Source organism: Cupressus sempervirens, chromosome 11 (genome assembly GCF_028749045.1).
Source record: "Cupressus sempervirens isolate cs-2001-9-10 chromosome 11, ASM2874904v1, whole genome shotgun sequence".
NCBI lineage: Eukaryota > Viridiplantae > Streptophyta > Pinopsida > Cupressales > Cupressaceae > Cupressus > Cupressus sempervirens.
The window spans coordinates 89,206,167-89,231,438 of record NC_143128.1 but is presented as its reverse complement, the minus strand read 5'-3'; the positions used below and the strand labels follow the sequence as shown (position 1 = coordinate 89,231,438).

Here is a 25,272-nt window from a genome sequence, read left to right as displayed (position 1 = left end):
AAGAGGATAACAACAAGTACTACGGGAGAAGGAGAGGCTACAGAAGCAGACAAAAACCCGCAAATGAAAAATATACAAGATGCCATGGCCAATATGGAAATAAAAGAGAATCAACTTAGAGAACAGATCGAAGAAGTTAGATCATGGGCCAACATAGTAAAGGGGCCAGCAAACACTCCTATTGACAACATAGAAAAACAAGTTCGGAGACAGATTAGAGAGGAAAAAGAAAGAAATGAGAAAGCAACAAATATCGTTGTCAAAGGGCTACGAGACTATGGAGAACAGGAGAAAACAACGGATTTAGTTAAAGACTTCTTTAAAGACCAATTAGACTGGCATGGAACAACCATACAAGCTCAAAGAATCGGAAAATGGATTAGAGGAGGCAAAGATAGACATGTTAGAGTGACAATGAGGAATATAGGAGATAAAAATAACATTTTCAGCAAGAGGAAGTTTCTTAGAGGCACACACATATATCTTGATGATAACCTCACCGTAACTCAGCAAGAAGAAAGGAGGAAGGAATGAGAAAAAGTGAAAACAGCAAGAGGAAAAGGCAAGTGGGCGTGGCTACAAGATGGTAAAGCCCAAATCAGCGACAAAATCACACGCAATAAATAGGAACTCGGGCCCACCTAGGAACATTTAACTATAGTTAGCTAGAACTGTAGAGGTTATCCTTAGAGAAGAGGACCTGGGTTAGGGCCGATAGCTAAGATAATGACATCATTATGCTTACTGAGACTCATGAACATGATGGATGTAGAGTTCCAGATTTTGAAGGGTATAAGAAGGTATCACTGTGGAATGAAAAGATAGATAATGGTAAGGGGCATGGAGGCATCACCGTTCTAATAAAAGAAACTTGGAGCAGATTTGTAAACTTAGAGAAAGAAGATGTAAACAAGCAGTATATTTGGGTAAAAATAATAGAGAATCAGATTTCTACAAGGGTGGCTATATGTTACTTCGCTCCAAAAGGCTCAAAAATATATAAAAAACATAGATTGGATCGAAAAGATCCGTTCGTTGCGCTAAAGAAAGACATAGCATCCTTTAGCTCTTTAGGGGAAATAATGCTAATAGGGGATTTCAATGCTAGAACAACAAACAACCAAACTCTCAATCTTAAGGAGAGTTACAATGAAAGCAGAGATCCAGTTTGGCTTGAAGAAGAAGGGACACAAAAATGGGAAAGATCTTCACAGGATAGCATGGGAAAGATTAATCATTTTGGTGTTGAATTACTAGGCTTATGCTGCCTATACAACATGGTTATATGCAATGGTATGGAAAAGTGGCCTAAATCAGGAGGCATCACATGCAAAAGACACAATGGACAAAGTGTTGTTGATTATGTTATATGCTCACAAGACTATGTCGCAAAGATAATTAACTTTGAGATAGAAGATTGCCCCATAGAGTTAAAATCTAATCATAACCCCATCTTGATAAGGGCGACTACTCACTTTAAAGATCAATATATTGTCTCAAAACTTTTACAGAAGAGGAAGATGATTCCGACTGGCAAAGTTTTAATGACACAAGAAAACCATGATACTTTTCAAGACTCTCTTTTGTGGCTGTCTAGGGTTCCGGGAAACCATCTAGAGTCTGAAAAACAGCATTTCATGGACAAGGATAATCTTGTTCTTACTATCATTAAAGCATTGGAGGAGTGTAAAAAATCTAAGGCCACAAAAGAAGCCAAGAACACTTTTCTGGCCAATCCTTGGTTTTATGAGGAGTGCAAAATGGCAAAAAGGAATTGGAAAAAGAACATGAACAAAGAAAGTAGAAAAGAGTATGATCAACTGATTAAAAAGAAGAAAGAAGAGTATGTGAACAAGAGAAGAATAGAGTTGATTAATCTTGGTAAAAACAACCCCAGAAAATTTTGGAAAGAGCTTCAGCAGAGAAAAACTCAGATAGTGAATAACATAACAAGAACCAAATGGCTGGAATATGCCAAGACTCTCTATGAATGTGATCTAAGAGAGCATAGTACCATGGAAACAGAGACTACAGGGGAGTTATTCAGTGAAAATGATATTATTCAAGGCATTAGGAGGTTCGCTGCTGGTAAAGCGCAAGATATAGACGGGCTTCAAGTGGAATACTTAAAATGGGGTGCTGAAATCCTCACACTACACATCACTAAGATTTTCAACAGTGTCAATAGAGAAGGTTTCCCTGTAAAATGGACTACAAGTGTGGTGATCCCACTCCACAAAAGTGGAGATATAAACAATCCTTCTAATTACCGAACCATCATGATCAATCCAATATTTGGCAAGTTATTTGGTAGTTTGGTAGAACAAAAAATCAGCAACAGGGCTGAAACAGAAGGCAAATGTGCAAAAGGGCAGGCAGGCTTTAGACCGAAACACTCTACTATAGATCACGACATCACTCTCAGGCATTTGATAGAGAAAGTTTGGGACACTCCAGGGAACGAGGCTTTTTGTTGTTTTGTGGACTTTAAAAAAGCTTTCGACACAGTGCCACGTAATAAACTATGGGATAGAATGGTAGAGCTGGATGTCCCTAAAGAACTTAGGTCAGCGGTTTACAGATTATATGAGCAGGTCAAAGCTAAAATCAGAACGACAAAAGGGATATCAGAAGATTTTGACAGCAACATCGGGGTTAAGCAAGGGTGTCCGCTTTCTCCAACACTATTCGGGCTCTATATTGACAAGTTAGAAGAGTGGATAAACAAGACCAATGGTGAGGGGGTGCAGCTGGCCCATTTCGTGATAAGATTGCTCTTATATGCAGATGATCTCATAATTCTTGCTAGAACAGCTAAAGGTTTGAAAGAGCACTTGAAAGCACTAGAAATTTTTTGTCATGATGTAGGAATGCAAGTTAACACTAGCAAAACCAAAATTATGATTTTCTCACTAAAGAAGAATAGGGGCATACAAGACAAGTTTCTGTTTGAAAATAGCCCCCTTGAGATTGTGAAAGAGTACAAATACTTGGGCATCGATTTTCATAACAAAGTCAACTGGGATACTTGTAGATCAAAAAGGATCCAAGGGGGCTGGAAGGCGTTATACTCTTTACAAAACAAGTGCAGGAACGCAGAATTATGGGATTGGATGACCATGAAAATTCTGTTTGGTTTGCTGGTCACTCCGGTTATTCTATACGGATGTGAAGTGTGGGACGGTAGTATGTCCAAACAGAAATGGCGGCAAGTAGAAAGAATTCAAAAACACTTTATTACATGCAATCTTAAAGTTAAGACCACAGTTCCGTATGAAATCCTTTTGGCAGAGGTGGGTTCCTTTCCATTAGAAGCTGTCGCATTGATCCGAATGCTAAGCTATTTAAAGAAAACCCAAGGTCTGGAAACACATCGTTGACCCAAGTTGGTAATAGAGGAAAAACTTGTGAGGAGGAAAAGCACATGGATGAAACAAAATGACAAATGGATGCAAAAATGGGATATCAACATCCAAACTTGTCCGGATAACATTAAATAAATAAAAAAATTTGTCAATGAAAAATTTCGCAATATTCTGTGGACAAGACACATAGGGCGGAAAAAATCTTATTACATTAAAGAATTTAATCCCACTTCTAGTCATGATGAAAAGGCCTATATAAGGGCACCTATTAACTGGAAAGCAAAAATGTTGATGACACAAATTAGAACTAGTTCACATCAGCTGCAATGTGAAACTGGTAGATGACAAGTTCCAAAGGAAGAGTGGGCAGACAGAACATGTTTATTCTGCAATATGGGAACAGTGGAGACAGAGCAACACTTTGTCATGGAATGCTCGGCTTACAACGACATCAGATCTGATTATACAAAAATTCTGTAGAACAAGGACTTCAACTATTTATTTGAGGAAGATCAAGTGAAGAGAACAACGGATTTGATTATCAAAATTCAGAGAAGAAGAGACAAGTTAACCAAAACTTTGCAACTGACTAGTTTGGCTCCTGACTCGAGAGGGCGATTACATGGGTCCCATAGACTACTTTAGTCTCGTGGACGTCATTAAAATCCATCATATCATATCATATCACTCATGCTGATTATGAATGGGGGACAACCTGTTCATATTTCTGTTGAAGTTATTTGCAGATACAAATGAAACAACTATAGTTACGAGGCGTGTTAAGGAATCTTCCGCATAAAAAGCTGTGGGGTTTTTGAACAAGTATAGTTGGGCTTTAGATCGCCGTGAATCAAATATTCGTCCACTCTAAATTGGGACATTCATCCTTTCAAAAGGGATAATGACTTCCTCGGCTATGAATATTGTTTCCGGTAAATTCAGAACTCATATAGTTTGCTGCAATGACAAGCGCAGCGGCATATTTACCCCTAGTCCAAAGCAGAGGCGGAGAAGTCTACCGGTCAAGGCAGGAAGAGGGGCCGCAGGGCTCACATACAAAGATGCCGGGGTCGATATAGATGCCGGCACAGAATTAGTCAAAAGAATCGCCAAAATGGCCCCTGGAATTGGCGGATTTGGAGGGCTCTTTCCATTCGGTACTTTTTTCACTTTTGGCACCCTTCGCAGTTCGATTGATGTTTTTTTCTGTTTTTTGTTTCGGGAAACGGATAGCTTATTACCAAGCCCACTCGGGCTTCAATATATATAATAAGTTCCATTACAAATAAAAAGTTCTCTCTTTTTTGTAATTGCCTTCGCATCAATATATATCAATGTTTAGTTCACCTGTACGTATGGGTGTGCCAAAAATGAGGGCAACGGTTATGCAACCATAAATTTAGTCAGTCCTACCAAGGGGACACTTAGTTTTTTCTGAAGATTTGTGAAAAGTTGTTTATACAACAATAAAATTAATGGCTGGATAGCCAGAGTGTTTTTTTGATACATTTTCTTTAAATACTTATTCTGTTAAACTACAGATTGCTATAAGGTATATCATTGGATTTGTATGGATTGATTTTGATCTCTTTCCGGCTGAAACAGGAGATTCATATCTTGTAGCTGGCACAGATGGAGTTGGGACTAAATTGAAGCTTGCTTTTGAAACTGGGATACACGATACAATTGGGATTGATCTGGTTCGATATTTCTTCATTGCTTTTAATAGGGCTGCTGGTGTAACATTAATTGAAACAAAATATTGATTTCTTTATTTTGTTGGTTTACTGGTTTTTCTCCCTAGGTAGCGATGAGTGTAAATGATATTGTCACATCTGGAGCGAAGCCATTGTTTTTTCTAGATTATTTTGCAACCAGTCATCTTGATGTTGACCTGGCTGAAAAGGTGACACACTTATTTGAAAATAAATTATTTTTTCAACAGGTGTCTATTTGTGCTTTTGAATTAGAAACGTATTATATTATAGTCTTCATAGTGTTGATGTGAGTTTTTGTACCACTACATAACATATTAGTAATTGGATATCCGATACGGAGTATCAAACATACAATTCCTCTCTTGAAAAGTTATTGCTCATGGGATATGAGAATAACTCTAATGTTCCTTACACTTGTGGATACTTGCTCAGTTTTATCGTTGTGATTTGCTGGTAATCACGTAGTCGGCCTTACGCATTCATTCAAGGATGACTTGGGCTTTTGGTAAGATGGTGATGATTTTGTATGAGTGCTAGGTGATGTTGATGGTGACGGTGATTGTGGAGGATGTAGCGCCAGACAATGCTGATTGCACGAGGAGGAGGTGATAATGGTTCTAATGACTTATACCTTCCTAACTTTCTTAGAGTGCAATTCGACTACCCAACTACTCGCTATTCTACTCCTACTCCTTCAACTACTCACTATTCTACTCATACTCCTATGAATGGAAAGGTTAGCAAATGGACGGGGATCGAATCTAATGAAAGCTAACCAGCGGCCCCACCTTCACAGATGCAATGATTCAAAGGAAAAATAAACTAGTTTTCCACACAAGGCTTCCCAACGAGCCGCTAGAATGCTAGTGGTTTAGTATTGATCCCTATCAAACATTCACTAACATCACCATACAATTAGCTATCTACTTCTACTCTAACAACATGAAATAAAATCCTACTTTATTTTGAGAGATGAGAAGAACCCTGCAATACACCAAAATGATCATGTATATCCACCATGCAAGTCACAACAATGAATAGAGAACAATTTTGATAGTATCTTGGCAACAATCCTCCAACATAACTCCCTCACAAATGTTAGTCTAACTATTTGGAAGTACAAACCATGCAATAATACCAAAGGCTCTTAATCACCATGCAAGTCACAACAATGAGAAAGAAAGCGATTTTGGCATTATCTTATGCAACAATTTTCTTCGACCCTTACAAATGAGAGCAAATGACCTTTTATAGATGACAAAATTACAACCGACGGTAGAGATCAAAGGCAAAACTGACGATCCAAATTGCATCCTAGAAACCCTAATTAGGGTTGCCACCCCATCGGCCAATGAGAAGACGCCACCTCGTCAATGGACCAATGAAAAAAGTGTAAAAGTGGCAACCAATGAGAAGGCACCAAAATGGCGGCCAATCAGAAATAGACACTTGTCCTATTTTAGAAGAAAGAGAAATTGCCACTTGGGCTTACATTAAATGATCTTCTAATATGACTCCCCCCTTTTCTTTTGTTCTTTTAGCTAAGGCAATGAACCTAGCTAGCCTTTCGTTGACTTCCTCTATTGGAGGACAAAGTGTATACTTCATCTTGAGCTCCACTGATTTCATCATGCTGTTTGCTGCTTGTAGTGTCTTCTTATGATCCTTCTCATACTCATTTGCGAATCCAACAAAAGCATGTAGGGAGGAAAGGGTGTTCAAATGTTTCTTCTTGACAACAACCTTTCCTAGCTCATCCAATCTCGATCCAAGTTTTGCTTTATTGATGTCCTCTTCTCTGATATCTTCAAAATCAAGTGCTCCTCCGATGTTGCTCATCATGGTTGTAAAGGAAGTATTGATGCCTACGCTGTGATGTACAATCGCCTTCTGTATATTTTCTTTGCCAAAGGGGATTGTCCTTCCTTTAGTTTGGCTTTTACATGTATCATGTTTGCTGTACCGATATTGGTGTCGGTTATTTGCTTTATTTTCGAGAAGAAAGGTGTTTTGGGCATCATATCCTCTTTGTCTTTCTTAGTGTTTGTCCCCTTAGGATTCTTGCTTGTACTAACATCCTCCATCTCATCGTCCTATTACGGGGTGGTAAAGTGGTGGACAATTAGACTAGCAGAACCAAGGGAGGCAATCCTTAGACTAGAACAAAAGAAGGAAGTCAGCTGAAGGACCCCTTTCAACTCTAAATGATTAAAAGTCACCTCTACTAATAGCCGGATCTATTATTTGCCTCATTTTCGAGAAGAAAGTTGTTTTGGGCATCATATCCTCTTTGTCTTTCTTAGTGTTTGTTCCCTTAGGATACTTGCTTGCACTACCATCCTCCATCTCGTCGCCCTATTACAGGATGGTAAAGTGGTGGACAATGAATGCAAAAAGAACCAAGGGAGACAATATCTAGAGAAGAACAAAAGAAGGAAGTCAGCTTAAGGACTCCTTTCAACTCTAAATGATTTGAAATTACTTTTACCAATAGCCGGATCTTCTTTTTGAAATTTAGGATCAGATTTCTAGAATTTCAAACCCCTTGCAAATCTTGAGGCCCTAGCTCTAGGAGAAAATCGCAGCCCCTCTTGAAAGTCAAAATTTTATCTTCCACAAATTTCGGCTCCTACAAAATTCGGTTCCCTCAAAATTTGGCTCTCACAAAATTTAGCTCTCACAAAATTCGCCAAGCAAGAAGAGTGCAGATCTGCTCTTGCGAAAAAAATCATCCAAGGAAAATACCAATCTACCCTTGCAAAAATTGTCTAAGGAAGAAGAAATCTGCCCTTGCAAAAATTGTCCAAGGAAGAAGAAATCTGCCCTTAGCCAAAAATTGCCTAAGCACCAAAGAGGAGGAGGAATGAGGAAACGAGGGGAAAGAGTTTCCTCTTATACCCAACTCCACATGCCTTCCCCAACTGGCCGACTTGGACTTGGAGGGGAAAAAAAACAAAAAATTAAATCATAAATTTGGCCCAACAATAAATGCTTAACCAAAATTAACTTTTCCATGATGAAAATTAAATTTTTAAAATTGCCAGTTGGACCAAAATTGCAAAAAGAAAATAAATAATGCTTTGGAGGTGCTAAATATTTCCATGTAATGAAGATTTTGTAATTAATAGGTCATTAAAATTGGATTTTGGCTAACCAAAAGCCATTTTTCGATATTAAATTACCAATTTCATTAAAGGCTAAAAAGTTTTCAAGGCAATTTTAACCCATTAAAGCCAATTTTTGCAATTTTTATCCAAATCAATTTTGCTATGCCATTAATTTTTTTTGACAAAAATAAAATTACCTCTAGAGTTTAAAATCGATTTTGCAATTTGGCTTCATCTCCAAAAAATTAATTTTTTCACCAAAGAAAAATTTAAGATTTTCCAAAAAAGTTCAAATCTAACAAAATTTCAGTTTTTGAAAATTATCGAAATTTACACAATTATATCCAAATTTTCAAAAGAAATCATCTAAGTACAAATTTTACAATTTTATCCTCCCAAATGTTGTTTTTGAAAATTTTGCCCGGCTTAAGGATGAAATTGGTCGTTTTGGAAAATCAAGTTGAAACTGGGTGAAAATAGCTTGAAGGTGTACAAAAAAATTTCAAAAAAAATCAAATCAAAATTGTTGGACAATCCAAAAATTTGCCAAGACCATTAAAAAAGAGGCCAAAGTTTTGGGGCGATGGTGTGAGAACCTCACAACACATAGGCAATGTGGACAACTTATGTAATAGTTTGTGGGAAAATTGGATTGGTACTTATTAACATATCTATCCGCTTCTTTGGGATGATATGATTCTTTCGGAACTAATGTATTGTATCTGTTTTAAAGGTTATTAAAGGGATTGTGAAAGGCTGTCAGCAATCAGATTGTGTTCTTCTAGGTGGTGAGGTACAGATTTGCATGCATTTGCCTTTCTGGAACTGTTTGTTTATAGCAAGTTATGATAAAAATCCATTTGGTGCTATTGAAACGTAAAGTCTAGTCAATCAAACTCAATTAAGATATAAATATATTACTATTTGAATAAATGCAGTAATTCTAGTGTTGATCTACTGTGGCTTCTCACTTGCCCGTATAACTGTATTGTAATATTTGTCTAACAGACAGCAGAGATGCCAGGATTTTATGCTGAAAACGAATATGATCTTAGTGGTTTTGCTGTTGGCGCTGTTAAGAAGGATGCTGTCATAGACGGCAAGAAAATTATAGTTGGTGATGTACTTATTGGGCTTCCATCAAGTGGAATACATTCAAATGGATTTTCTCTTGTACGAAGGTTTGTCACTCCTTTCGTACAGAATCTTGTGTTTTTGCAAAATTACAGACTTGCATATAGGTAATCTGAGAGGTGTACCTTTCAATGAAAACAAGAGGTTTGTAATGGAGTATGCAGATAACAAAAACCCCTTAATATAAATTTCATGATTGTTTACATTTCAAAATCTTATCATACCTAGTTGTGGGTGGTGATAGTGTGAGTGTTGTTTTTAAGATTTATTTAGCAAGAGTTGGTTATGGGACCCTTGCCCCTTAATCAGCAGGGATACCACTTTTCTGTTAATAAAGATATCACCCACATTATAATTCTATCACTGTTCTTAAATATTGAACTATCCTTGCAAAACTCCTAGTCTCAATTGCAATGACAATCTTTAATCGCTTCAAACTAGTTTCCACTTTTAGTAAATTCCTAACAGTGGCTAGATTGCTGTCTGCTAAATTTTGATCTCAGTTATTTCATGGACTTAGGTGATTTTTGATGAGGAGGGTTTGGGACTTTCCAGACTCAAAGGTCAAAGTGTGGTAAAATACTGAAATGTTTTCAAGTTTCCTTGGTTGAAACTGTGGCACCTTATGGTTATAATAGGACAAACTCCAAACTTAACTTGAACAATGGTTTCCAATTATTCCAAACTCCTACTCCAACCTAAAATAACATGATCCAACTGATTATAAAGTTCTATCCTTCCATCTTGCATGCAAACCCAATTTTGCTCCTTCTAGGCCTAGTAAAGCCATTTGGGCCTCCAGTTACAGTTTTTGGCCGTTCCTTTAAATTTCTCCAAAACACCCTGCAAACAAATCACCTTTTCAAGTACCCTCTTCAGAGTATTACAACATATCAAAAGATTAGGTATCGTTGTTTTGGTCCAAATATGCTATGTTGAAACTGTGGTCAGTTTTACTTTTAAGGCAAAAATACCCCACTTTGCAAAGGAAGTACTCGAAATATTTATCTCCAACCCTTGTAACTCAGGACAGAGCTGTAATATGATCCAAATCCAAGATTTGTCAAGTCAATTTGAGACTGTCTTCATTTACTATCAAAGCCCCAAAACGGTCACCAAAATGCACCAAAATCTAGGGCTTTCTAATTGATTGCCTTCTCAACACTTACAGATCTCAAACAAAGACCCAACACCATCTTCTCAACCTTATTAAGGCAGAATTCCTACTGTTATAGGTTAGTCACCAAATCAATGCACCTTTAATCAACAAAGTCACGGGATACCCCAGTAAATGTCACTTCTCCTGCATGTTTAAAGCTAGTAACATAATTTACAAGTTATTAGGAGCCTATTCCATGAGAAACAGTAGGGACATTCATGGAGTGACTCCACTAAGCATCAATCTGTCAAACAGTGACAGTTTATATAAAAAACCTTACTTCCTACCAGCACACAGCATATAAAATTGTTTGGAATAGAGTTACACTATCATCCACAGAGCAAACTGGATCTCGAATTTTGCCTTACTTCATCCACAAATTGCAAGCATACAAAAATATCAATGAACCATCGAATTTGCAAGAATAGAATGCTTTATTGCTTGTTTCACAACCAATCCGTACAACCCAGAATGCTCATTCACCTCTCTGCTCTTTCAATGCCTTGGACAGGCTTTAACAATGTAGTTATTAAAACGCTAAAGCAAATATAAAACTTAATTTCCCTCCAAAATAGACTACTAGTTTATCCAACTACTAATGACTTCTAACTTATCAAACCATGGAATTTGATCCTTCTAGGTGTTAAATGTAATAGCTTCGTTTGAATCTGATAAGCATTGATATCAGTATATGGAACAAGTATACAATTTCATATATGTATATATATACATATATGTACATATATGCATATGTTTTTATTCCTCCACATACTGATATCACAACCATTCTTATACTTGTGATCTTGCCCAGATCGGGCTACATATCTATATGATCAAATTTATGTACTGATATATTTATCTGCCGAAGGCAGATTAGTTCTCATCCTGCGATCGGGCTTGTGAATTACAAAGCAATAACTTTAATATGCGTTGTATTATATGCTCGGGCACAATATATATATTATGTCTATTATGTCAACGGCAGTTTATAAACTTGTACATGCTTGTCGTCGATGGCATATTATATGTAAAGTCACAACAATTAGTCAAACCATGTAGGGTCATGACCCTACATGGCAATAGCCTCGTAGGGGTCATGCTTCTACATGTGTATGACCTTTCGTAGTATATATATATGTGATGTTTGCTGTGGGGAAAATATCATTCAAGCGGTATACAATTACCCCAGCAAATATACATTATCATCTGCAATTTCTTGTAGCAGTCAGACTTCTGTGTTCATCAATATCTGCAGTAAGAACAGACTATTATTATTTATTAACAATAATAACAGTACACAACAAGGAAGTATATATCAAATCTGTGAAGTACTCATCTGATTGAATCTGAAAATAAAATCTATAATTCTCTATCTGTGATCTTAGATTCCTTAACACTAGGATCCTTTTACAATGTTTATGACCTTGTAAACCAACTTTGACTCTTTGGGGCACTATTGGCCCATGTTACATCAATTTTGGTCCTAGGGTCCTTGTCAGGACCCTTAGGACATTTGATCCTTATATCGTTATTGTCATTACAAAATGCCATGATTGGCTTTATAGTCCAATTGACTGGTTTGGCCTCACAGCTTCTTCCATGCTCCTCTGGTGTCCTCATGCTTCCATTTGTCTTCTTGGATGCTCCTGCACCAATTTTTGATCTCAGACTTTGCCAACTATTTGGTGACCGTCCTCTTAAAAAGTCTGATAAGTTTTGATCTCAGTAACTTCATGGACTAAGCTAATAACTAATTTCAGACTTTAAAAAGTTAACTAAACATTTACCAATGTAATCAACAATATTAATTATAAATGATAAAATCATATTTTCTACAACTCATTTTAATCTCAGTTACTTCATAGTCTTGTCACTTGGCTTACATTTCAGACTAGGCAATTATTTGGCAACTGCCCTCTTGAAAAGTTAACAGAATATCCGCCTATGCAATCAGCAATACAAATATAATGACAAAATCCACTTTCTACAATTCATGAATTAAACTCTATTTTTATTTGCTCTTTATATATCTATGCTATGGAAATACCCTTAAGTTTAAACAAAATTAGTTTTTGTCTCTTTTTCTACAATTTTTTATGGATTTTAATCTGTTTTTCCCCCGTTATATTTTCCATTTCTGTCAAAAAATATTTTATTTTAGTTTTGCCAATTAATTTCTCAAACAATTTTTGCGACTATGGGGGAGATACAAACAAATTCCAGTAGAGATATTACCAATGGACATAAAATTACAATCAGATCAAATTCCATTCACATTCAGATTTATATGCTTGGTTTCAACGTTTGCCCAAGGTCTCCAAAGCACTCAACTGTAGTTTACTGTGTAGAGAGGACTGGAAATTATTTGCAGACTTGTAGCTTCAGATCAGCAGTTGTAGCAGTTTTAAGAGCTACCAATTCAAGTTTCAGATTAAATTCCTATTGGCCAACCAACATATCCATAAAATGGATTTGTTCTATTATAAAGGGAGTAAACTTTATGACCATAGGAACGTTCAGTTTATAATAAACATTACAAAAAAATCTGCAAAGACTGCAAGATTCAGCTACAAAAATGAGAAGACAGAAAATTTGCAGCTGCCTCAAATCAGCATCTAGTAACGCTCCAATTTTGACTTAATAGAGCTGGGATAAACCATAAAACTTCTGCATGAAAATGTGATGATTTCCTTGCTCTAGTTTCGTAAATGCACGTGACACCGGTTGCATAAAATCACAATGTCGCAGCATGAAAACTGCTATCTAGTGGATAGTTCTCTCTTAAGTAAACACTTTGTCAGGAAAAAATCATCAGATAGTTGCAACTGTCTTGACACCAAATTTAATCGAAGGATTTGCCTCTCCAAGCTATATCGTACAGACCTGCAATAGCAGGTTTACAGACTGAGGACATGAGCATACTGAAGTTATCTTTTGATGTGTATTTTTCCTTTTTAATTGGCCCTGACATTGTTAATGTGAAAATGATAGCAGGCATACAAACTCAAGTAATGAACATTTCAAGTTATCTTTTCATGTATTTTTTTAATTTGTTCCTCTTAAAATGGCCCCACAATCTGTTAATATTAAATAAAGAGTTATGCATTACAGCTAATGTCAGACTCGAAATTTTTCATCTGTTTCGTACATTTTCGATAAATTTATTGCAGATATTTTGTTTCTGTAGAACAAATAGTATAGTTGGGTTGAACCTACAATCAACACGTTAAGACAAGAAGCGAAGTTTTTCATTAGCTAGATGTACTGTAAAGTAATGTAATAGCATCTGTACCGACCGAGATGTCAATAACAAGAAAAGTATCTTCGAGGGTGTAACACTTTCTGACACTAATGCGAAAGGCCTTCATGCATCCAGATTCTAAATTAGTCCCACTACTAAATCTGATTAAAGGGAAACAAGTTGAATGAAACACTTAGTATTCCAAGATGAAACACCAAATATCTAATCCTCTCCTGAACAAAGACACAATGATTGCTAAGATGACAAAAAGGTCATAGAGGCGACTTCAAGGTTCCTATTGCAAACTCTACTTCTTGTTGGACAAAACTCAGTTCTACAATGTGGTTTTCTGGCAACTATTGTGGGGTTTTCACACCATTTCCCATTGCAAATGTGATCCCCTCTTTTCACTTGTATTTGTTAGGTTTTGGCAGTTGGGATAGCAGTTCAACGTTCGATAAGATAAGGAGTGGTTTTAGCAATCAAGTTGTCAAGTTGCTATTTAAAATGGGAGTATAAAAATTGAAGTCCTTTGGCGTTGAGTTGTAGTGAGTTGAGCCAAAAAGCCAAAATGTATTAATATTTTGGCTGATCAAGGCATATTTGGTGCATGAGGGCCTTAAAATCCTCATAGAAACTGATTCTTCATACTTAAAATGGTCAAAATCCTAGTGATATTCAATTTTCTTTATAAAAATTAATAAAATCTGGACAAGGGATGAATTTTTTCACTTGAAATAGTTAAAATCTGGACAAGAAATGAATTTCCCCAGTTGAAATGGTTAAAATCCTGTTAAGGCATTAATTTGCACACTTAAAATTATGAAAATCCAAACAAGGCATGGATTTCCCCACTTGGTTAAAATCTGGAGAAGGCATGAATTTCCTCACTTGAATGTTGAGAATAGTAGATGTGATAGAGATTTGGTTACCTGATTTTTGCTGTGTCCCAATTCAGTCAATTTTTTCTCTGGCGATTATTTTTTTCTGCAGTCCTTGTTCTGTTCGAGCTTCTCATATTAGAGATGGCTTCTCATATGTCTGTCCGTGCTTTGGACCTGTTTGTATTCATTTTCCAGTTTGTGTCTCACATATTTTTCATGGATTGTTTTCCTTGTTTTCGGAGGTGTCAATGTCGATGTTTAATGATGAAGTGACACTTTAATCACCCACCTCAGCATCTATGGCAGTATCTTTGATTCCTTTTGTAACAGCAAGCACCAAGATTATTTTCCACCGCTGAAGCTTTATTCTTGACGACGTGTCATTTCTATTAATGGAGGTTACAATCAAGAGCATTGTTTTATTATCTCAAGATAGTATGCAAAGAGTTTTGGTCTTTTCAGGGAGTTGGCATTTCGTGGGTGATTAGACTTTATTGTCAGATCATTTTTATGGGCTGGTTCGTGCATTAAAAGATGTATTCAAGTTCTGTAGTGTAATATGGTGTCACTGTGGAATCATATATATTCTATTCTATATAGAATGCAGCGTGGAATGATATCTTGCTGTTTAATTCGAGGTCATTGTGGAGAAGACTTAATCTATGATTATTTCCTTAGGTACCGATTCTCTAGAAACCCCCTGATGTTGGTGCTGATGCGTCCTGGTTCTCGGATCCTTTGGATTCTCCCCGGATGTGCCTAGGCTTGTGGATGCTTGTGAAGGCACTTGTTGGGGCATCTTGTTGGTCTTCTGAACTATAAGGCTTTGATTATGAGGGCTTTGCCTTATAAGTTGAGGTTACCCATGTAAAGAGTTTTATTTCTGGCCAAGACACATGGCATGCCACAAATCCTTCTCTTAGGTTTGAGATCCTTTTCGAAGGATGTAAATGTGATGGCTGCAGAGATTTCAACTGTCTGTAATGGCTGTATGTGATTTTGTACATCTTATTTTATCTTTTCTATTTCTTGGCGACAATCTTTGACCATGTTGTAGAGTTCTGGAGTTGTTGATTTAAATATTTCGACTGTCTAGTCAAAAGCAAGTCCTGAGGCCAGATCAAGAAAGTCACAAGTTGACTGTATACCTGGGTAGTCAAGTTTATCCAAATGAACTGTATTATCATTGTTTGGAGATGCAGGAAGGCATTCCAACTGTCTAATGAAAATTGAATTTTCTATCTGATTTATGTATGTCAGGTATAGTTTTCAAATGTTATTTCTGATTCTTTTGGGCTGTCCCACCATTTCAAATTGTGGAACCTTCCATTCTAATAAGGTGAGGAATCGTCTTTGCTGCTAACCCATTATTTGTGAAAAGATGTGGCTGAAGTCATTATCCTTCAAAGCTTTAGGCTTTTTGGGCTTTTAAGGCCTAGCTTAGGTAGCTGAGGTACTCAAACTTTTTGATTCGAAACCCACAATCGAATGATTAGTTTTGTATATTTTTTGGATTTCTAAGTTTATATATATATATATATTTATATGTACGCATCCCAAATCCAAAAAAAAGTTTCTAACACCCAATTCTATATATATATATGTGTATATGTATGTATGTATGTATGTATGCATGCATCCACAATCAAAAAAAAAGTTTCAGACACCTGATTCTTGTATTTACATAAACATCAGCAACTTAGATTATTTCAGTATACATATTTTGTCACTTTTGGAAAACATTTTTTGGTTACGTTATTATTGATGTTGCTTATATGTATTGAGCATAAAGTTCTGATCATTATATGAACATTTGAGTCTTGAACAAATTCTTATCAAGAGCAGTATATTGTAAACTGAAGTGAGGACTGCAATAAAGGATAAGTTTCTGGTGGGCTGGGTTGTTTCCATCATTGAGGATGGCTTTTCCTGGGATAATCATTTTCTTTTTGCATGACTCTTTTTCATCTTGCTTTATCTCTTTATCTCTGGTTCAAATTTAACATGGTATCAGAGCAAGGTTTTGAATTAATTTGATCTTGAACTAGAAGTTTTATTAGTGTTCTATTCTATTCTTAATTCTTCATTATCAGTGTGTGAAGATGGTGAATGATCTGAAAGTTGAGGATAGATTAGAGTGGTCGTTGGATTTTGCTTTTTTGGAAACCAAGAGTTCTGAGTTCTCTTGAAGAAAATGATCTTTTAGATTATGTAAATTGTGATGTTGCAGAACCATCTGATGATGCTAGAACAACTCTGTGGAAGAAGAATAAAGTTAAAGCCAAAACAATTATGATTGATTATGTCAAGATCATTTAATTCCAGTTATTTCAAAATTGGATTCAGCTAAGGAGATGTTCAACACTCTAAAGTATTTATATGAATTTAATAATACTAGTAGAGCTCTTGCTCTGTGGCGTCAATTGCTGCACATAAGGATGTCAAGAGGTGAATCTGTGGTATCTTATTTCATCGAAATTACAGAATCAAAAGATGTCGCTATTGGTGAATCCTTTGCTGATAACAATTTTGTTATGCTTGCTATGAATGGTCTTCCTCATTCTTGAGAGTATGAACTTATAAAGTTTGATTGTTTAAGGGAAGATTGCATTCAAGAAGAATGCAAATTGGACACAAGAGGAAGTGGCTTAGAAGTCATTATGAAGATGGTCATGTTCTTGCAACTCATACCTTTAAAGATAAAGGGGAGGAAGGAAATTTTAAAAGATTCAAAGAGACAAAAGCTTTGATTCAGCTCTTGATTTCACAAAAAAAGAAAAGAGATCTCTCTTGAGTTCAATGCTTCAGGTCTGATAAATTTGGCCATTTAGGAAGAGATTGCAATATGAGACCTAAGCCACATCATTCTGGTGCTGCTACAAATGTGAAGAATTCTTCTCCTCAAGAGGAGTCTAGCAATAATTCTGAAGGTTTTCTTTTTATTTCTGCACTACATGGTTGATTGATAGTGTAACGCACCACCAAAGTATCCAAAAGAATTAACCTAAAGTTTTACTAAGTTTGCCAAACATTTTTTTTTTTGAATAACATGTATAACAATCATAAAGTAGCGGAAGCAATACATACAATCATACATAAGCAAACATGACAGATTACATTCTTTAAGGATCCCAAGATGTTGAATCACATTTAAATTTAATTAGTTCTAAGTCAAATGAATAACACATCCACATGAAAGTATAACAACAAGTCCATTCCATTTAAATAATATATATTTGTTCTGAATGCCACTTGGCCATAAAATTTGGAATGCACAATCATCCACTATACATGTCACAAGGTATGAAAGGCTAAAAGAATATACATTTATAAAAATAGATTACATCATCACTTTTAGATCCATGAAACAAAGTACAATACAATAAGTGAAATTATCCATCATAAAGGTATAACCATCCATCATAATACATAAAGATAGAATGAAAGGAAAAGCAGACAAGGAACTCCAACCACGACATTAACGAACGGATCTCAATGGTAAGAGTAAAAAGCACTACCATCCGACCTCGTGGTAACCCAAAAAGGTCCACTCCCACTGTGTTGAGGAGATAGTCTCAAGTCCCAAACAGGATATCAATCCCAAAATCAGAAGTAATATCTATGTCTAGGAAACCCTAAAAGTAATCTAACTCAAAGGTTCCAAGATAAATCGACATCTAGACCCAGAGACACACAAAAACACGTAGGGAATCTACTATATAAGCGAGCAAGTGTCATCGCATGAATCAACTCTAGAGTTACCCTGGTAGTCTAACTTGACCCTGACCCCCTAGTGACTCTATGCGACACTAGTATCTTTTCGTACTGACAAGGCATACTAACGATGCATGGTTGCAATCAAGCATCCTCTCTACTCCCATCCTAGTCTGTACTAGCGCTCGAGGCATGGGTGAGAACATACAAAGACTCTTATTAGGTTCATTTTATTCTCATTTAGTGTAGTGTTTTCACTTATTAAACAACTTACAATGGGTTACCCTGGTAGCCACTTTGGGCCCCAACCTCCATTGCAAGCCACTTCTCGACATAACGTATAGATAACCTACCCTAAGCTCATAAAATCACAAATCAAAGAATCATAATATTTCCCCTCAGTCCTATACAAGTGACTGAAAAGCACCAAAAGATAATTCACAATAACCCATTAGTTCTTTACAAGCAATTGGAAAGCATCCCAAAAATACTGATCGAAGACTCAAAGGTCAAAACAAATATGTCATACCATTTATCTTGTAATCATATAAGGACACTAAAAGCAATAACGAACAATATAACCAAACTCATCATAGAGCATATCAAACACATTACCATGGTTGAGTTTAAAAGATCAAGATTAGATCATAATATCACAAACACAGAACTCCCAAGCCTCTGGTAGACGTCCTAAAACTGGTTAACACTCTAGTGAACCCAAACCCAAAACATAGACAACATACAAGTAACAGTGTAGTTTCATAGTTTGGTTTGATTTTGAAAACATAGTTGAGTTAACAGTAAGGTTTGAATTTTCGTTCAACATAAGTTTTCAAACATATGAATTTTACATTTTATCCTTACAACTTAACTCATTCTCGAATTGAAGAAAATTACCCAATCACCCTTATCTTATGAAATTCCCAAATTCATAATTTAATATCACAAGATGACTTGAAATAATTATCTCCAATAAATTATTATAATAATTTTCATAAATAACTAAAATGTTATTTAAATAATATTTATTATTAATTAAAAACTCAATTAAACTAAATTAATTAATTCCAATTAATAATTATTTAAAACAACTATATAAATAAACTTTTTTTCATTAATTAATTAATTAATAATAAACTTATTAATAATATATATTAATAAAATTAATTAACAAAACTATTAATAATTTATAATTAAATTTTTTTAAAAGAATAATATTAATAAATAAATTTAAAGAAACACAATTCATATAATAAAAGTTTGAATGTGATTTCAAATCACATGTCCCTTAAAGGGACGACTGACTAGCGGCCTGCTGCCTAAGGCAGTTGCTACCTTGGCAGCTGCTGCTACGACAGCCGTTGCCTCAACAGCTGCTACCTTGGCAGTTGAGGTGGGAGGAAGAAAGGAGGGTGGGGGGGAGTTGGTGGCCCCCGCCCACCAATGTAACATCCGGTTCATCTATCATACTTAAAGAATACAATTATTACTTCATTTCATAGGAAGACAGTTATATCATTCATGTTCATGAGAATAAGATTTACCATTAAAATCAGTTAGACAAAATTTCTTAACTAAAAACTTGAAATACCATCAAATGAAATTACTATAGAAATTGAAAACCACATACCTCGGAAAACTAAGATCGAAATCAAACTAGGGATGCTTCTGTAACCACCCGGGTTAGTCCACAAATACACTATAACAATTTCACATGATGACTAACATCTAAAAACTGCTATCTCAAAATCAAATGATAATTACAATTAAATACAACTATATTTTAAATTAGGGCATCACATACCACTGTATCAATTAGGGCATCATTTACCTTCTATTCATTTAGGGCGTCCGCTACCACGGATTCAATTAGGGCTTTCGATACTAGGGATTCAATTAGAGCTTCTGATATAGCTGTGTCATTTAGGGTTCCAGCTATCACTCAATCAATTAGGGCTTCGGATACCAGGGATTCAATTAGGGCTTTCGATACCGTTGTATCATTTAGGGTTCCAGCTATCACTCAATCAATTAGGGCTTCCGATTCCTTTCTTTCCGATTACTTAACTGTGACAGTAACTCAAGATTAGAAATATACTTATATTCGATATTCATATAATTGAAAAACAATCCACGAATCTATCTCTTGTACCTAGGTGTAAAATAATGGTAACAATGAAATAACTCAATTTAATCTTGGCTCCTCATAAATAAGAATGATAATACCTGTTTTTGGTAAACAATTGACTGCATAGCTTATCTCTGTTTGATGCACGACTGACATCTTGGGAAGAGGTGAAACATTGCCAGGGGCTTAACGATCCAACTTCGGATTCAACTTATCCCCTCACGATCTCTAACGAGAAAGGCCCTCCCTACCCGGAATTGGCAGGGATCATCTTGCCATCCACTGGGCATTTTGGTATGTAACACACCATACGACTTGGCAGTAGGAGAACATAATAATAGGAATATGCATGAGCTATTAATTTATTCATATTAAAAGTGATAAGTTATGTCATATCTCATACTGATTCATATTATTACAAATTCCTCTCTTTCACCTCGTCACCCCTTTTTCTTGGCTACACAGTCGGGTGGATCCCAGGTGTTAGGAATTCTCAGAACAACTGGTTCTGTCAATTATACATGCATCCAACATTTCACAAATTGTGATTACATAATTATGTTCTTTAAAGATTGAATGTTTAGTTTTAATCATAATTGATTTCTCTTCCATATTGTTGCAGATTTACTCCACCTCTTCACCATTTCATTGGTATCATTGCTTGGTGAATTCCTTGGTGTTTGGATTTCCTAGCATTGAGCAAGCAAGGCTTATAGGTTTTCCAACAAACAATTTGACGAACCAACATACATGAAGTGCAATCATCATTCCTAGACTGCAATAATTTACTAAACAAAACAAGAAATACATATGATGAAAGAGATGAAGTATAACCAGTGTAAAGATATTAATTCTAGCATGTAAAGAAATTAACATCAATAAATATGTTAAAATAATGGACAGTAGCGTCTAAACAAGAAGATAAATAATGGTCTTCAATGTTTTAATATTGTCAATAGTACTAAAAGAGAAGTCTAATATTGAAGCGGGATACCAATTGGCAATGGAAGATGATTGAGTGGCATGCTGAAGCAATATATCGTTACACAAGCTATCATAGAGACAATCCACATCCAATACTTCGAGTTGGAAATTTAAGAAGATTATGTCACATGGACTATCTAATAGAAATTGTAGAGGATTTACCCGATAAAGAAGGTGCCATTGGAAAACGGAATTTGTGTTGAATTCAAAGCAAGTCAAACAATATCAGGATGTCACGAGGATACGCTGGTTTGAAACCTGCCATTGCCAATTTATTGTAGAAACATTGACTAGATACATAGTGGTGTCATAGATAACATAGTGGTAAGCCAACAAAAACATTTAGTGAAATATAGAGCAGAGGTATGGACAAATATGCAGACAGATATAAACTACTGTTACACATTAGTATTTAAATGATAAATGAATAAAGACATTGGTTTCAAGAGTTGAAGACAGTCCGCAAGCACATTAGGCATGCCAATTATGAAGCTATTGAAAGTTCTTTGAATAAACGTCAATGGAGAAACACAACAGAAAATTACAATTTGACTATATCGAAGACACATATGACAAGCAGCGAGCAGCAAGAAAATTCATACATCCAGTATTATCTCATGGGCAAAAACGGATATCACCACATAATTAAAAGCTTTTATAATAGTCATCGCTTGTACACCAATACTCATGCAATTATCACGAATAACTCAAGATGCAATGATTCTCGGCGGCAAACATCAAACTTGTAGATGGAAAATATACAAACAACTTATTAGGGCTTGGAGAGCTTGTTTGACTAGTCTCGGTTTATCTCCAAAATTTAGGAGGAATCCCTCATATTTTGGGATGACTTAAGAGTTAGCAGGGACACACCGGAATGCCTTTATGATCAGCTTGCACACGTCTGGCACAATTCCTACTTTAACGATGAGGGCCGAGAGTTACCAAATCAGAGAAGGAAAAAGAAGATAAACCGATACAATCATAAAACTCTAATATAAAAGAATAACTTGGCTCATTGGCTTCCAACAGTTATAAAGAAAGCCATTTGAATTCCCAAGATGACCATTCAAATACATCAAAAATTCAAATTAAAAGATAAAATAAAAAGGTTGGAGAAAGATTGTAAAACAATTCGAATTGCCAAAATATAAATTGATTAGCTATGCCAAGTGTTATCATTTAAGAGCAAAGAATATTAAATTGAAAAGAATAAAGTTGGAAGGTGTAATTCTAAAATTATAATAATTCTAAAGTTATTATAATTCGAATATTATTAAAATCTTATATGTACTTATAAACATCACTTTATTAAATTATTTAATTTTAATGGTGCCAAATTATTTTATATTATATGCACGTTTATAAATATTTATTAAAATAATATGATGAAAGATAAATTAAAATCCTTTGAGATATGTTTTATATTTTAACTCAATTATTTTAATTAAATTAATTATTAATAACTCATGTGGTTCCAGAGATGTATCCTGTTTCAAGTTGCTAGATCTTCTACCCATTTGCCCAATGATGGTGATGCTCCTGCCTAATTCTTTTCTGACAATGCTTCCACCCCTTCGACATGCTTCTTGCAAGGAATTTCTCTGTAATTAAATTATAAATTATTTAATCATAACAATTAACCTTCATCTCAATTCCATGAATTCATGATTAACGATCAACTAACATGTCATCTTCACTTGAAATCATAACGACTAACTATCTTACCATTTCGTCAGATTATAACAAATTAAACTGCCAATTGATTTCATGCGAACCTCAACGGCTATATTTTAAGCTAGGTCAAAAATTGGGATGTAACATACCATTCCCCTTGTGGTTCATCGTCCTCGATGAACTTGAAATTGCAACGAACATTATAAAGGAGTATTTTAAAATTGGAATGTAATGTACCATTCCCCTTGTGGTTCATCGTGCTCGATGGTCTCTACAAAATTAGACACAAAGAATATTCCAAATACAAGATATATATATATATATATATATATATAACATTGTGATATCATCTCTTTTCTCAATTGAGTCAAAATCAAAATCATAATCGAAACTCAAGATCCATTCTTAGTTTAAAGTTTCCAGAACGATACTTGCATGGTAACATAAAATTAAACACGTACTCGCTTGAGTTCTCTTTACCGTACTTGTGGTTTTCTTAGCATCATTTGAGTTGATTCTATTTCATGTTCCTGTCATACTCATGTAGGCACTCACCATATCATTAGCTCAATTTCATATTGATATCTTCATTTAAGAGAATTTTCAGGGTTCAATGACTGAAGGTAAAATAAGTATTCAAAATTGAAATTCTTCAACTAGAAAGTTCTTGATCTTACTTTAAGTCACTTATACGTACCATTTGACATAAGGCACTTATTAATCGTAGATCATCCTGGTAAACTTACAGATCACTTGAAAAAGATTAATAGATCCACGTTTTTCCATTTATGTAACCTCGGCCTCTTTGCCCATCTTAATAGCATTTCATTATAATAATCATTTCATGATAGAATATACACTTCATCTCCAAAGCAATATACAACATCTCAATATGTAAAGTCAACATTGCATGTGTATTATACATGTATAACAGTGTCTCAAAGGGTAAAACATGATTTACTATGCAAGATCATCATGCATCAAATCAAGATCATAAGCATCTGAACAATTCATAAGATTCTTATCGAGTGGCTAATCATTCATCTGTATTATCTAGAAGTTTATCTTTTCCATTTCTGTGATTTAGGCTTCCATGCCCATCTTGTCAAAGTTTACATCTGTATACAAGCATTATTTATTCCGTACAGGAGCACAAAATGATCTTGTCTTTTAAGCAACATCAGAAAAGATCATGATTCACAGTTTTGTTTTCATTTAGTTCAAGTTCAAATAGGTAACAATTTATTTCTGTCATTGATTGCATAAAGAATTATTTAGCCATCATGATGGATTTTGATAAACTTTTTATCAAGATTATATAAACTGTGTTTAGATTGTGCAAGCCTCGGCATTGGGACCCATTTTAATCTTTTCATCCTCTATTGAAAATGGCCTTCCCTCCTGGGATAAGGCATATGTATCATTTTGGTCCTGCCATTTGACTAATCGGGTGGGTTGAAGTCCCAACAGTTATTCTCCAAAATAACTGAAGTGTCTGGACAATCAACAAAGATCACATGTTTGACACATCTGCCCATATCTACCTTGGCCAAGGATTTCAAATTGGGTCTACAAACCCGATCTCCACCAACTCGACTTGCCAATCCTTTTTATCTTCTTTAAATAGGTTTCGTCTTTATGATATTATAGTTTATACATTTGTCCATTTTATAAGATCACATGATATTATAGTTTATTCTGAAAGATTTTTTAGTGTGTTTTTCCAATTTTGATTGCAATATTCATTATGCAAAATAAATCTTTTTCAACATTTACATTTTCAGTTTCTCAAAAATCAATGTTGAACCCAAGGTTTCAGTGTTGAACCTAGCGCTTTGATACCATATGTAACATCCGATTTCCCGGGTCTAAATTAACATCTATTATACTCAAAGAATACAGTTAGTACTTCGTTTCATAGGAAGACAGTTATATCATTCATGTTCATGTGAATAAGATTTACCGTTAAAATCAGTTAGACAAAATTTCTTAACTAAAAACTTGAAATACTATCAAATGAAATTACTACAGAAATTGAAAACCACATACCTCGGAAAATTGAGATCGAAATCAAACTAGGGATGCTTCTGCAACCCCTTGTGTTAGTCCACAAATACACTATAACAATTTCACATGATGGCTAACATCTAAAAACCGCTAT

General features: G+C 35.3%; 1 protein-coding gene across 2 annotated transcripts in view; it reads left to right on the top strand.

The window, feature by feature from the left end:
- The first annotated feature begins 3,711 nt into the window (after positions 1-3,711).
- Positions 3,712-25,272, top strand: part of LOC149528359 (phosphoribosylformylglycinamidine cyclo-ligase, chloroplastic-like) — a 45,855-nt gene continuing 24,294 nt past the window's right edge. Inside the window, exons 1-5 of one of the 2 annotated variants that reach the window (XM_089811800.1) lie at positions 3,712-4,522; positions 4,971-5,065; positions 5,170-5,271; positions 8,924-8,983; positions 9,199-9,371. In XM_089811800.1, the coding sequence (XP_089667926.1) occupies positions 4,267-4,522; positions 4,971-5,065; positions 5,170-5,271; positions 8,924-8,983; positions 9,199-9,371 (686 nt within the window). In that variant the 5' untranslated portion in view covers positions 3,712-4,266. The remainder of the gene's footprint in view (positions 4,523-4,970; positions 5,066-5,169; positions 5,272-8,923; positions 8,984-9,198; positions 9,372-25,272) is intronic. The other variant, XM_089811801.1, reaches the window with a different exon arrangement.